The 15,705-nt window shown below is 36.6% G+C and overlaps 1 protein-coding gene across 2 annotated transcripts; it reads left to right on the top strand.

Annotated features, from left to right (window-relative positions):
• Window positions 1-463: 463 nt before the first annotated feature.
• LOC133662101 (CD99 antigen-like protein 2) lies at window positions 464-12,421 on the top strand. Of its 2 annotated transcripts, none has more exons than XM_062065788.1 (10): window positions 464-665; window positions 1,816-1,869; window positions 4,389-4,409; window positions 4,554-4,589; window positions 4,752-4,835; window positions 7,518-7,583; window positions 7,658-7,720; window positions 7,791-7,910; window positions 9,422-9,487; window positions 9,576-12,421. In XM_062065788.1, the coding sequence occupies exons 1-10, from the start codon at window positions 602-604 to the stop codon at window positions 9,635-9,637; spliced, it is 636 nt and encodes a 211-aa protein (XP_061921772.1). In that variant the 5' UTR covers window positions 464-601; the 3' UTR covers window positions 9,638-12,421. The 2 variants fall into 2 exon arrangements, with proteins under 2 accessions (XP_061921772.1, XP_061921771.1); XM_062065787.1 differs by having other exon boundaries at window positions 7,515-7,583.
• The last annotated feature ends 3,284 nt before the right edge of the window (window positions 12,422-15,705 follow it).

Genomic DNA, 15,705 nt, shown 5'->3' with positions numbered 1-15,705 from the left:
CGATGACGCCTGCAGATCTGACTGTTGACCAGTGGCGGGCGATACTGCAATTTGTTGGAACCGATCTGATACCACCATCAGCGCCATCCAAGGAGAATGTTCTGCGTTTAGGAACACAATGAATTGATGATGATAAATAATGATACATGACTAAAAGTGCCAGCAACTGTCATTTAAAAGCATGTGTCCCAACAAGTAACATTTATCGTAATATCTACTATGAGCGTGCTTTTATAATCATACAGGCAAAAACAATGGCAAAAAATGAATTGAAGACTACAACCCGTCACTGCAATCTCCAGACTGGAAGAGCGCCCTCTGGTGTGTGAGCAGTGACAAAAATGATAACTACCATTTTATATTTTTTAAAACAAACGTCATCGATGCCCCCATACATTTACTTCCGATGGGGGCTTTATTTTGAAAGGAGCTAGCGGAACTTTCCGCGTGTGGGCGTGTCCACGGGCGCCATAGTGAACGCCTAGACTGCGGCTCTTCATCCTCGACACTCTCACCGCGCTGTTTGAGGACTCTCACAACAGGCTCGGCGGAGACACGCCCAGTATCTTGTTCGCTTCTCCTCACCGGCTCCTTGTCGGCCATGGCGGCTCTTCGCGGTGTTTGGTGCGGCTGTTTGCTGCTGGCGTTGCTGTTTCCTCTGCAAGGTAAAGAAAAGACTGCGCGTCCACGTGCCGCCTTTGTGCCTCACAGCAGGCCGAATAACGGAGCACCGGCAAGGCAGCAGCACCCTTCTTGCGATATTGACCTTGTTTTTACACAAATATCATTTTAAAATGATTACCTTATTACACCTGTTGGACGCTATTTTGCTAAATTGTGCCATCTATTATTACCTGGCTCTGTCTAAATCATCAAATAATTAAACAATATTGTTACATATCAAATAGTAAATAATTGTTATACAAGTCATGTTTTAATGCACTTTTTTTGAATAATTCATGTTTCAGTTAATTGGAACTGCTACCTAACAGACTAAATACCTAATAATGATTAACCATATGTTGTGCCACCATTGATTATCTTGTTGTTTATTGAGTATGTCATAGTCAGCTCCACATCATACATGTGGTACATAATATACATACGGTACATATCTCCAGTGAACAGTGTTGTGCTCAATGGCAATATTATTTCACAAAAAAGAAAAGAAAATTGAATTAAGAAAATAAAATAAAAATTAAATTAAACATATCTCAAAAGGGTAATGGGAAGAAGTATAAACTTTTTGAACCCCCATTTTTTTTACATAGTTACTTTAACTAATATCCAGTTTCCTCTGAACCACATTTTATCACATCCATCTGGATCCAAAAAACTCAATTTGTGCTTACAATTCTCAATATATCATCATAAGTCATAAGTCATTCATACTCGTATTCAAAATAAGCCTAGACCTCACTATACCTAACCAAAATATTAGATTTGTACAGTTTCTTAAAATGCTCAATGTTTGAACAGTGTTTGAGCTAACCACTCAACAATACAAGTTTACAAGCTTTTACACACTGGTGCAGGATGTGGTATAGTGACATTTTATCTACAAACACAACACCAGAGCTGCCTTGATACACACACACACACACACACACACACACACACACACACACACGTGTGTGCACACAATATGTAAGGTGAGTTACATTGTCTCCTAAATAATGATGAGAGTGTGCACAATAAACAGGGGCTTAGTGGGCACAATGGGAGCTTGTGTGTGTGCGCCTGTGTTGGTTTGTGTTCTAAAAAGACCTAGAATTGTGGTTATTGAATTGTTTACCTTTGTCATCCTCTCTCTAGTTCTGTCTCAGGGCCTGGACCTGGCAGACGCTCTGGGCGATGACCTTCTAAAAAGTAAGAACAGCAATAATTAGGGGTGTAAGGGCACATCATAAACACGTTTCGGCACATATCTTGATTCAAGGTCACAGTTGGATTCGTTTTGGGAACAGTAAGGGAAGAAAAAATAAAACATAAAATTGCTAAGATTTAGTTTTTTGTTATCTTTAATTTGGAATATAAAAAAATCGAAAACTTGGCATGTAATTCGCTAATAAATAAGAATGTGTTGACATCATACGGTATTACAATTTTCATCTTCTACAAGTAGTACTTGTTTTCAAATATATAATGACTTTTTCTCTTACGACTACAACTTTATTCTTTCATGAGTTGGTGAGTTTTTATTACAAAATTGTAACTTTATTCCCGTAAAAATGTCTCCATTATGACGACAGTGATTTATTGTAAAACTCTGTTTTAAATACTAAAAAAAGATGGGTTGAGAAAAATATGATGGCTTTTTGAGTATTTCAAATGAATACTTTTTCACGTAGAAGTACAACTTTTAGCATTAAAGTAATTATAACAATTTTTAATATTATGGCTTTCTACTTTTTTTTCTTTTCTCGTTTATTGTAAATGTTTCACTTTTTTTCTCACAGTCTCCCTCCGTTCTTGCAACATTGCGGTATTTCATCATAAAATTGTTTCTTTTTCGTGCCAATTACAAATTTTTTCTTATAGTATTATGACTTTATTCTAAATTTAGGTTTATATTATTTATTTATTTTTTAGTCGTCCCTCACTACATCGCGCTTCAAATCTCACGGCTTTACTTCATTTCAGAGGTTTTTCTCCTAAATCAAGTGTTCAATGACTTGTTAAATTAGGTATTAGATGTATTACAAGTTGAAAAAGTTTTTACAGAACAATTTAAAGCCGTGGTTTCAGCGCATGGAAGTCCAGTTCTAACTTCGAGGTATTACCAAGGATGTGACAAAGTGTTTCCTCAAAGCTACTATATTGGATGAAACAACTTTAAACGGGACCATATGGAGGTTATTTTATGTTTAGAGAGCTCAAATTATGTTTAAGAAGGTTGTAAACAGTTTTTTTATGCTGTCACTATGAACATATTAAATGTCCCTCACTACATCGCGCTTCAAATCTCACGGCTTTACTTCATTTCAGAGGTTTTTCTCCTAAATCAAGTGTTCAATTACTTGTTAAATTAGGTATTAGATGTATTACAAGTTGAAAAAGTTTTTACAGAACAATTTAAAGCCGTGGTTTCAGCGCATGGAAGTCCAGTTCTAACTTCGAGGTATTACCAAGGATGTGACAAAGTGTTTCCTCAAAGCTACTATATTGGATGAAACAACTTTAAACGGGACCATATGGAGGTTATTTTATGTTTAGAGAGCTCAAATTATGTTTAAGAAGGTTGTAAACAGTTTTTTTATGCTGTCAGTATGAATGAATGAATGAATGATGGGTTTTTAACATGTAAAGCGACTTTGGGTACTTAGAAAAGCGCTATATAAATCTCAGGTATTATTATTATTATTACTATGAACATATTAAATGTCCATTCATCCATCTTCCGTCCGATTAGATCTAGCCGGAACTTCTCCACCTCGCGCACCATTTCAGGCTCCTTCCCCCCAGCGAGGTGACGTTGCACGTCCCAAGAGCTAGCTTCTGTAGCCGAGGATCAGACCGCCAAGGGCCCTTCCTTCGGGTGCCGCCCAGCTCACATTGCACCCGACCTCTGTTCCCCCTCCTATGGGTGGTGAGCCCATTGGAGAAATATCAAATGTATTATTAATAAACCCACTTGGCGGAAAATGTTTACCGTGGTCAGGCCTGGAACCATTAACAGCAATAAACAAGGCACAACTTTATTTTTTGTTTTGTTACATTGAAACTTTTGTCTCGAAAAAAAAATAAAAAAGTCTTATAATATGACAACTTTCATCTTTATAAGTTATCGGACGTTTCATGTAAAATTCAGATTTTTTAGAAAGTTTTTTAAAATTAGGACAGGAATATTAATACTAATACTATTATCCTTATTTTGTATATTCACCAGAATCACTGCATTGGACTTTGGATTTTTGTCAATTTTTTTGTCAGAGTTTTATATTAAAATAAACAGTCTGTGCTAAAAAGTGAGTCAAAAATCATCTTTATGACAGCGCTCTTGTGTTTTTAGTAATCTCCTGCAAAATGTTTGTCTCTTCCAAGTTTTTTACCTAAACTCAATGTGGCTCACATATTAAGGATTTAAAAAAAATGTTTTTACTTGTTTCACTTTGTTCTCATATTTTGACTTCTGCATTTGTAATATCACAAACATTACTGTTTCATGTAAAATTACAGATTTTTTTACTCATTAAATTAACACTTTTACACAATAAAATTGCAATCATTTCTTGCGAAATTTAGATTTTCCATTACAATTTCTGCTGTACCTGTTCCAAATACAAGTACCCTTACACCCCTAATAATTATCCTTAAATTCCCTAAAAGGAAGTTCAAACATTTCCTCTATTTCTTTTAACATTCTTTCCTTGAACAAACACCGACAGCCACCACTGCAAAGCCAGCAGGTAAGAACACGCCAAAATGTACCCATGGACCACTAAAGTAGCTACACTCAGGTTGCTATGGCAACAGCAACATGCTATTCTCTTGGTCACTTGCCAACAAGCTTTTATTTTGTAAGGTCAAATGTTTTCTACTGCCCCCTACAGCTACCAAGGCTCCTAACAAGCCCAAACCTAAACCAGGTAAGAAGCTGCTGTGGCGTCAGAATGATGACATGAGAATGTTGGCTGCCGCCCCCATTTTCCCCCCGCCCCACTAATTTATTGATTTATTTAAGATGCTTCTATTCTTTTTCTTTTTTTCTTTCATCCCTTGCTTCCCCCCTCACCTTTTAACCCTGACAGTTGATGATGGCTTCGACCTGTCTGATGCCTTGGACCCCAACAATGACATTGGTAACAGAGACAAGAACAAAGGGAAGAGTGGAGGTGGGTTGCAGCTTAGCTTCATTGGAAGCGGACAAGCATGTTTTGTTTTTATTTTGTTTTTGCACTAAACGCACCCTTTTGCCCCAAAACTTCACATGCATGAAAACATGCATGCGAGTTAAGGAGTTGGAACACAAACATTAGCAACACAAGCATTAGCATTACACTCACATTTGAACAGCAGCATCCAGCTAGGTTAGCCTATTCACCGAAGGAAAACCAAATGATCAAATTAACTACTCCCACATCTGGAGATGACTCAATGACAGATGGCAGGGACCCAGGCTGCATTTAAGGTGTGTAGCGAAGCCTGCTTTTTTATATATATATATATATATATATATATAAGCACTGTCAGAGGTGGTATGTCAACAAGGGAGGTTTTTAGTTCATAACATCATAAAAAAGACCATTTCAAAAGGGGAGATTGTAGATTATTTTCTCTCTTTTGGTGCTCATACACACCTGATACAGGGCAGGGGTGTCAAACTCATTTTGATTGAGGGCCACATCACAGAGAGCCGCATGTAACAGTAAATATACATTAATATAAATGTGTAATCCATCCATTTTCTACCGCTTGTGCCTCTCGGGGTCGCCCAGCTGCACTCGGGCGGAAGGCAGGGTACACCCTGGACAAGTGGCCACCTCATCGCAGGGCCAACACAGATAGACAACATTCACACACTAGGGACAATTTAGTGTTGCCAATCAGCCTATCCCCGGGTGCATGTCTTTGGAGGTGGGAGGAAGCTGGAGTACCCGGAAAGAACACATGTAGTCAAGGGGAAAACATGCAAACTCCATACAGAAAAAACAGGGAATCGAACCCAATCGCCTCATGATATTATGATATGGATAACTTGCTTTGAAATTATAAGTCATGCAGATATTTAAGTACCGGTACTCATTATTTAAACAAAATATTTTTGGAATATATGATAATACTTCAACAATAAAGTCAGAAATATATGCAATTGTACACAGTACATGCATCTTTCTGTCACAATAAAAATAAATATATTTAGTAAGAGAGAACAAGTACTTTGACACATATTATTTCCAAGTTTTGCAGGTCATATGATGTGGCAGGCCAGAAATATTAATGTTAAAACATTATTAAAAAGACACTTTTGCATAATAGATCCCCTTAAGTCAGTGGTTCTCAAACTTTTTTTGTCATCCCCCACTTTGGACAAGGGGGAGTTTTCAAGCCCCACCTGCCCCCATCGCCCCAACAGAACGCTAATGCCAAGCTTAACATTTTCAAATTTATCGAACATCAAGTAACATCAACTTTTATACATTCAAACTCAATAACATAAAATAAAATCAAGTTCAATAATAAATAAAATAACTGTGCAGCTGTGGTATAACTTGCATCAAGTTCAATATCAAATAAAATAACTTGCATCAATTCAATAATAAATAAAACGAAAGTGTTATAACTTGCATCAAGTTCAATAATAAATAAAAAAAAGTGTTATAACTTGCATCAAGTTCAATAATAAATCAAAAAAAAGTGTTATAACTTGCATCAAGTTCAATAATAAATCAAATAAAAGTGTTATAACTTGCATCAAGTTCAATAATAAATCAAATAACTTGCATCAAGTTCAATAATAAATAAAACAAAAGTGTTATAACTTGCATCAAGTTCAATAATAAATAAAAAAAAGTGTTATAACTTGCATCAAGTTCAATAATAAATCAAATAAAAGTGTTATAACTAGCATCCAGTTCAATAATAAATAAAACAAAAGTGTTATAACTTGCATCAAGTTCAATAATAAATCAAAAAAAGTGTTATAACTTGCATCAAGTTCAATAATAAATCAAATAAAAGTGTTATAACTTGCATCAAGTTCAATAATAAATGAAAATAAAAGTGCCACTTTGCAATCTTTGCCAAAAAAAGGAGGACAGGGCAAGTGAACATGAGTTTTACAGTACTCCAGCATTAGTGGCTGCAATGAGCCTGTTTTGCACTGCACAGCTTTTCAAATCGGGGTTGCAGGCTTGACACTGCCACTGTTAAAACCTCATTGAATTCGGGGCTGAGCTGCCTTGACGCGAGTGTTTCCCGGTGAATGACACATTGTGTCCGATGCGCATTTGGCGCAACCCTTTTTATTAGAGCCTGCAGCCCGTTTCTTGACTTTGCCATGCGCGCCATCAGAGCAAAAGCCCACACAGTTTTCCCATTTAAGGTCGTGTTCTTTGAGGAAACTGTCCATTATCTTGAACAGCTCATCAGCAGTGGCTCTATTTTTTATGTATTTGCAAAACAGCAAATCCTCGCACAGTGACTCACCATTCACAAAGCTTCCGCTTAGCCCCGCCCCCATTAGTTACTGTTGCTGTCTGTCAAACTTTCACTCCTACCTAGAAATGTAAAGCATACAGGAAAAATAAGTAATTTACATTTATCTATATAGCGGATTTCACAGACAGAATCACAAAGTGATTTCCAGTGTGTATAGAAAATGAAAGCATAGTAAAAAAAAAATCAAAGAATATAATAAAAAAATTTAAAAAAAAATCAAAGTGAAATTTCCTCCCGTTCCTCGCGCCCCACCTGTCATGTCTCTATTCCCCACCAGTGGGGCGCACCCCACACTTTGAGAAACGCTGCCTTAAGTCATATCTGGAGCACTAAAAAGTGTTTTTGTTTTTAAGAAGAATTTTCCGACAGCGACTTAATTGACGTCAGCAAAGACGACAACTACAAACCTGACAAAGGCAAAGGTATCGACTACTTTGGCCTTAAACGTGTCTTTAAAAGTGTGTGTTTGTTTTTCTAAAGTGTTGTGTGTTGTCAGGCGGACGACCAGGCGGACGACCAGGTGACCGCGATCACATTAATCAATACGAAGACAACAACGGTGAGTTTGATGTGTTTGCACGTTAATTTGTGGACTCCTCACACGTGTGTATGTGTGTGTGTGCGACCAGAGACCACAGCAGAAGTGGGCACCATCGCAGGCATTGCTAGTGCTGTCGTCATGGCGCTGGTGGGCGCGGTCACCAGCTACATCTCCTACCAGAAGAAGAAGTTGTGCTTTGGCATACAGCGTAAGAATCATCAAGTGAATGCTAGTAAAGGTGTGACGTTCGCAAACGAATCAAGTCTTTGGAACGGCTCTTTTAATTGAACAATGAAAACCGTTCGCTTTGGAGCCGTTTTTTTGCAATTTTACCGCAAACGTATTTCTAGCCCCTTCCCGCTCCGTCACCGATAAGAATATAATAGGACGTTTGTAGTGCTAGGAACATATGCAACTTTATGTTGTAATTATCTTACATTTTTTGAAACATTTATTTCCAACGAATTTGTCTTAGGTCAAAACATTCATCCAATTCAAGTCTGATTTAAAAAAAATAAAAAATAAAAAGCGTTTTCAAGGTAAATGTAAAAAGTGTGAAAAAACTGTAATAGAGCTCCAAATAACATTTTGCCAATTTAGCCAGTAGCGGCCCTGGGTAATACAATTTGGTATTCACATTTCTATCATGTCCTAATTTGGATTCTAGTTTTATTTATACTTTCTGTATACATTGTATTCTTTATTATTATTTTTGTATTGTTAAAATTTTCTTGTGCTGCAAAGTTGTTTAGGTAAGGGAAACCGCAAAATAGTGGTCACTGTCAAAGCATGGGAATACGGCAGCACCTTATGGAATATTTTCATATAGGTAATATTTCAGAATAATTACCACCAATAGGGCAATATTGGTGTAGATTTGAAAAATCCTGATCCACATCTGAATTCATAACTGCTACCTACCAGTGATTGTTTCCTTGATTAGAAAAAACAATAACGAACTGCTCCTCGAGATCCGACTCCCTTCAAAGAGCCATAAATCCCATCAGTAAATGCTAGAACAGTGGTTCTTAAAATGTTGGAGGTACCGAACCCCACCAGTTTCATATGCACATTCACCGAACCCTTCTTTAGTGAAAAAAAAAAAAAAAAAATTTTTTTAATTCAAGACATTTATGTTTTTGGTAACACTTTAGTATGGGGAACATATTCTAAGTAACAAAGACTTAATTTAGAGTTTTTTGGACACTAGGGGAACATATTCTAAGAAACAAAGACTTACTTTAGAGTTATTTGGTTAGAGTTAGGGCCAGGGTTAGAGTGTTAGGGTTATAATAAGGCCATGCCAAATAAGGTATTAGTTAAGAGCCAATATGTTACTAATTTGCATGTTAATAAGCAACTAATTAATGGTGAGTATGTTCTCCATACTAAAGTGTTACCATGTTTTTTTACTGGTGCACAAAATGAACCGTGCACGAACATCACCTTGTTCAAACAACAAAACCAACACAGTGCATAAACTCACAACAAATTACACACCTGCAAATCAGTTTGACTTCTGCTGTTACCGTATCTTTAATACGACTATAGGGAGAAGTTTGTATTTACATGATGAGTCGGGTGTGTTTTGACCTCCGCCGAACCCCTGAGCCCGACTCACCGAACCCCTAGGGTTCGATCGAACCCAGGTTAAGAACCACTGTGCTAGAAGAAGAAAAAGTGGGAAGAAAAGTTTTTTGTTTTCTTTTATTTCAACAGAGAGCCTGAATGCTGGGATGATAAAGGCTGACAATCCGGATTGTGTGGTGGCATCAGAACCGCAAGGTAGTCTTCCTTTTCCTCTAGTTCACAATGTCTGTGTGTTTAAACTGACTTGCAATGATGGATGTTTTTTTTTGTTTTGTTACTACAGTCCAACAAACGCTTCTGCAGCAAGCCAGTGCTGAACCTCGCATGGAGGAGAATGTTGTGTAGCGCACGCACACACACACGCACACAGGGGTCATGTAGCAGTGCACTGTGTTGCTGAATCGACAACATTGAAGTAGCTAACATTGTTAGAATTTTAATTTCTATACACAATTGCATTTTTAAAGGCGATGATTAGGGTTGCAAAGGGGTGGAAAGTTTCCGGAAATTTCCGGAAATTTACCACAGGAAGTTAAGCTCGGGAAATTTGGAAATTTTTACCATTTTTAACATTTTTGGATTATTCAAAGTTGGACACCGTCCATCTTATTCTTTAGAATAAGATGAGAAACTTGTAAAACACTAATGCAATGCCACACACAGTTATAAATAGTCAGCTAAACAATTGGAGTAGTCTTTAAAAATATTTTACTGATGGACAAATGAATAGAAATAGGCTAGATGAATAAATGAACACTCAACCAGCATGCTAAATCAAACTATAACTTACATTCTTGTATGACAACAGAAAAGCTAGCAGAACAGAAGGCAGTGGAAACTACACGTTTTGATGTAGTATTTGCTAGTTGAACTTTACAGATCACAAAAAAGGTCAATTCGGATCACTAACGTTGTTAGCATAAATGAATGGGATTTAACATAGAGAAAATTAGCATCATGGCTAACGGAAAAATGTCGGTTCATTATGAGACTGTGGTGGTACATAAACCTAGCTAGCTAGAGATATTGGCCCCAAAATCATTTAACAAGTACAGGAACAGCTAGCGAGCTAGCTTGAGTGGAAGTCTGCTGGGGTAGTCTACAGTCATGTGTGCATGTGATGGAAGAATGCACTGCACATCTGATGGTGGAATGCACAGTGCAGGGTTGAAATTCAACTGAACTTGCATTAAAATAAGGTTGTTTTAGCTAATAATCATGCTGCAGGATCTAGCATGTTGCATTCAATGTTTATTCCCATTAATTTCCCATTAATTCCCATGGAATCTTTCCAACTTTGAATATTCCCGGAATTTTGCAACCCTAGCGATGATCCATATTCAGGGATTTTGACTATTTGCCATTGAAACAATTATTTCTTACTTGAACCAGTTTGAATAACTCATACAGCGCTTCACCTTTTCCATATTTTATGGGATAGCCTTTTTCCAAAATGGGATAAATTAATTTGAGTCCTTAAAAAAATCTACACACAATACCCCATAATGATTTTTTTTTAATTGCAAATGTATTAAACATGAATCACTGCCTTTAGCAATGTATAGACACATCCTGGATGAAAACTAACGCTTCTCATCCAACCTGATGGAGCTTGAGAGGTGCTGCATAGAGGAATGGGTGAAACTGCCCAAAGGTAGGTGTGCCAAGCTTGTGGCATCGTATTCAAAAAGACTTAATGTTGTAAATGCATCAACAGATTATTGAGCAAAAGATGTGAATACTTATGTACATGTGTTGTTTTTTAAAATAAATTTGCAGTTTAAAAAGAAGAAAAAACATTTTCACATAGTCATTATAGGGTATTGTGTGTAGAATTTTGAGGACAAAAATTAAATTAGTCCATTTTTTAAAAAGGCGGTAACATAAAACGAAAAAGAGAAGCACTACAATACTTTCCGGATGCCCTCTAACCACTGCTGACTGGCTAATATTTCACCACAACAATAATGTATATTATTGTCATTATGCGAGACTAATTTTATTAAGGTGTCCTCATTCCTGTAAAATGTGACATTTATTTATTTATTTTTGTTGTTGCAAGCATTGGTTGTGTAGTATTTGCATTTTTTTTAAACCATTAACCATAGTGGAGCTGCTTCCTCTAAAATGTAAATAATGATTTTACTTTTGCCTGCCAAGCTTCTCACAGCGATGGCATCATGAAGGAAGCGTGTAGAAGTTTGGATGAATATTGGTTGTTTTCCCTGTGAGGTTAGATAGAGATTGCAAAGTTCAAAGGTGGTTTAGCTTGATGGAATAGGCTGTAGTTTGACTGTTACTGCAGTAGCTCTAGCATTGTGATACAACAATGGCTGTGTCTCAAATGGACACTTGAAGTATACTGTGTACTACTTGGTATACAATGTACACTCATTTATTTACATGCTTTCTTTATTTTTTTATTTACTCAAGTTAGTCCCTCCCCTTTCGTGACGTGGCCAATTGGCAATGACTGAGGGTGGTCAGTGTGCATTACTGCGCACACATTTCATTGAGTGCAACATCCGGGTACTGAAAGTGTGCACTTATGCACTCAAAATGCTAAGTGTAAGCACAAAAGTGTGGAGTTTGAGACACAGCCAGTGTTAAGCCTTTAACATTGTCTTTTTTACCTTTTGCTAAAATCGCTTTTTGAAATCTCGTTCACCGTTTATCTGCTGTCATTTTAGAGCTCTGATAGAATAATTGTCATGATAATCACTTAGTGCCTGCATCCTCCTCTCATCTTGCTGCAAATTTGGATTTGACCAAAGATAGCCGACTAAAAGTGACTTTTATTAACATGTGCTTGCACACGAATGTAACAAAATGATTGATTTAGAGTGAAAGTGTAGTGTTTTTGCTTTTCCGACCTTACAAATAATGTCTCTCACTTCATAGGTGCGCCCGTTTATTAAATCACTATAAAGTCCCCACAGTTTTATCGCATTTCCTACATATGCACCTAATAATTTTTCTGTGTGAATTTGACATCATGTACATATCAATTTGCACAACAAAATGTTAACATTTTTCATAATTTTGTGTCTGTTTTCTCGCTATATTCCAACATATTTTAACTCCTTGTTAGCAGAATGCCTAGTACACTTAATAAAACATTTGTGGAAGACTGACATTCATTCTTGTTTTTTTTTAATTGTTTGAAAAGACAAGGGATTGGTTTCATCATCATCATATATATATATATATATATATATATATATATATATATATATATATATATATATATATATATATATATATACATATATATATATATTAGGGGTGTGGGAAAAAATCGATTCGAATTCGAATCGCGATTCTCACGTGCGATTGATTCAGACTCGATTCTCATTTTTTTTTAAATCGATTTTATTTTTATTTTTATTATTTATTTTTTAAAAATTGTTTTAAATCAATCCAACAAAACAATACACAGCAATACCATAACAATGCAATCCAATTCCAAAACCAAACCCGACCCAGCAACACTCAGAACTGCAATAAACAGAGCAATTGAGTGGAGAAACAAACACGACACAGAACAAACCAAAAGTAGTGAAACAAAAATGAATATTATCAACAACAGTATCAATATTAGTTACAATTTCAACATAGCAGTGATTAAAAATCCCTCATTGATATTATCATTAGACCAGTGGTTCTTAACCTTGTTGGAGGTACCGAACCCCACCAGTTTCATATGCGCATTCACCAGTGGCGTGCGGTGAGGTTAATGTCTGGTGAGGCACGACTGCATCATCACAGTCAGATTACAAACATATGAACCTGCAGTGCAGGTGTACCTAATGTTGTGTCCCTGCGGTCGTTCGCGGCTCCTGCAGCGCGAGCATTGTTGTTTTTGCACTTTTTGGCTTCTTGTTAAGTGACTTTTTTTGGGTGGATTCGGTCTTGCACGTGGAGGGTTTGGGGTGTGGGCTTTGGTTGGTGTGGCCGCGGCGCTCCCGTCGGGCGGTGCATTCTGCGGCGGAGATGCTTGGCACCAGGAGGCTGGGTTATGAGACGAGCCTCACACAGTGTGTCTTCGCAGCAGTTTTATGAATGCTCAGCACTTTACACACATACAGTTGTTGACAAAATACACTGTACATTATATACCTCAGCTAACTAAACTATGGAAATGTATAATATAATTCATATAGCAATACGCTCTCACTGCACAGCAGGCCAGCAGTTAGCCGAGTCATTGCGCACAATCCATGTTGAGGCACAACGCAGTGACGTGCCTCAACTGGCTGCTGATCACCGCACCGTCTCTTCTCAGTATTTGAACGGCAAATGTGAAAATAAAAATAATCTAAAACTGGTGAAGTTAAATGGAAAATAACTTTAGTATAATCACTGGATACATATAACAATGTAATTATTATTTTTTTCTTTTTACTTTTTTTTTTCTTTCCATGATGGCAGGTGAGGCCGTGCCTCCCCTGCCTCTAGTGACTGCACGCCACTGGCATTCACCGAACCCTTCTTTAGTGAAAAATAAAATGTTTTTTTTTCAAATTCAAGACAAAGTTATATGTTTTTGGTAACACTTTAGTATGGGGAACATATTCTAAGTAACAAAGGCTTAATTTAGAGTAATTTGGTTAGGGTTAGGGTGATAATAAGGCCATGCCAAATAAGGCATTAATAAGTATTTAATAATGACTAGTTAAGAGCCAATATGTTACTAATTTGCATGTTAATAAGCAACTAATTAATGGTGAATATGTTCCCCATAATAAAGTGTTACCATGTTTTTTTTACTGGTGCACAAAATGAACCGTGCATGAACATCACTTTGTTCAAACAACAAAACCAACACAGTGCATAAACTCACAACAAATTACACACCTGCAAATCAGTCTGACTTCTGCTGTTGCCGTATCCGTAATACGCTGATAGGGAGAAATTTTTATTTACACGATGAGTGTAACGGTTGTGTCTTGACCTCCGCCGAACCTCTGAGCCCGACTCACCGAACCCTTAGGGTTCGATCGAACCCAGGTTAAGAACCACTGCATTAGACATTTATTAAAAAAAAAAAACAACAACAATAGTGTCACAGTGGCTTACACTTGCATCGCATCTCATAAACTTGACAACACATTGTGTCCAATATTTTCCACAATGATATAATATATTTTGGTTCATTTGATAGTTAAAACAAATTTAAATAATGGATCCCATATTCCAATATATGACTCATTATTATCTAAACTAAATGCAGTATGTTCCCCCGCCTTCTGCCGGAATGCAGCTGAGATAGGCTCCAGCACCCCCCGCGACCCCGAACGGGACAAGCGGTAGAAAATGGATAGATGGAAATGCAGTTTGTTCTACTGATATCATCTCCATAGCTTGTGTGTACCAGTCAGTATGAGTTGGACTATCAACATCTATCCATTTTTTAAATATTACCCTTTTTGTTATTATGCATATTGAAAGAAATGCATTTTTACTCTTTGATGACACGTTACTAAATTGATGGAGATCCCCAAGAATACAAGTTTGCAGTGTCATTGGGATATTTATATTAAGGACTGTGATTGCTTCTTTTGTTGTTTTCAACCATAATTCTTTTATTCTCTGACATTCCCACAATAAATGAACAAGAGTTGCCCCGGCTGCCCGGCACTTCATACATAACTTGCTATCTACTACACCAATTTTAAACAGCTGAGAAGATGTAAAATACAATCTATTCAATATCTTAAATTGAGTCAGTTTATCTTTAATGCTTCTAAAGGGCTTATTGGCATTTTTCCAAATATAATTCCATGATATGTCTCTTTCATCTAAAATGTTTAAGTCCATCATCCATTTCCCAACACATGCATCATTTGCATTTCTAGTGTGGTGTTCATTTATTATTCCATAAAATAGTTTAATTAATTTCTTAAATGTATGTTGATTAAAAAGTGCATCTTCCAGTTCATGGCTATTTAAAGACATACTTTCAGAGGATATGCATTTATTTACAGTGTGTTTTAAAGAGATAAAATTTAAAAAATATTTCTGGGTACATTATATTGATCAACTAAATAATTGAACGGTTTGAAAGACTTTTTATTAATAATATGATGAGGTTTAGTAATACCTCTGTCTTTCCATGTTGTCCATTTAACCACATTTTTTTTTACTAATTATGATATTAGGATTGTACCAAAGCGGTTGATTTACAGATGTCATTGACTTGATTCCTAGTATTTTCTGACACAGTTTTAGAATGTTAAAGGTGGCTTCTATTGGGCTCTGCCTCAATTCATGAGGTATTTTTTTAATATAATATAAACTCCCCACATCAATGTCCAAATTCATTAACATATTTTTTTCTATGTTGACCCAGTCCTTATCTGCAGAAGAATGAAATAAGTGGCTTGCTTGTTCACAACCGAAGGAGATATAAT

This window comes from Entelurus aequoreus, linkage group LG12 (genome assembly GCF_033978785.1).
Source record: "Entelurus aequoreus isolate RoL-2023_Sb linkage group LG12, RoL_Eaeq_v1.1, whole genome shotgun sequence".
Classification (NCBI taxonomy): domain Eukaryota; kingdom Metazoa; phylum Chordata; class Actinopteri; order Syngnathiformes; family Syngnathidae; genus Entelurus; species Entelurus aequoreus.
This window is presented reverse-complemented; position numbering and strand designations above follow the sequence as displayed.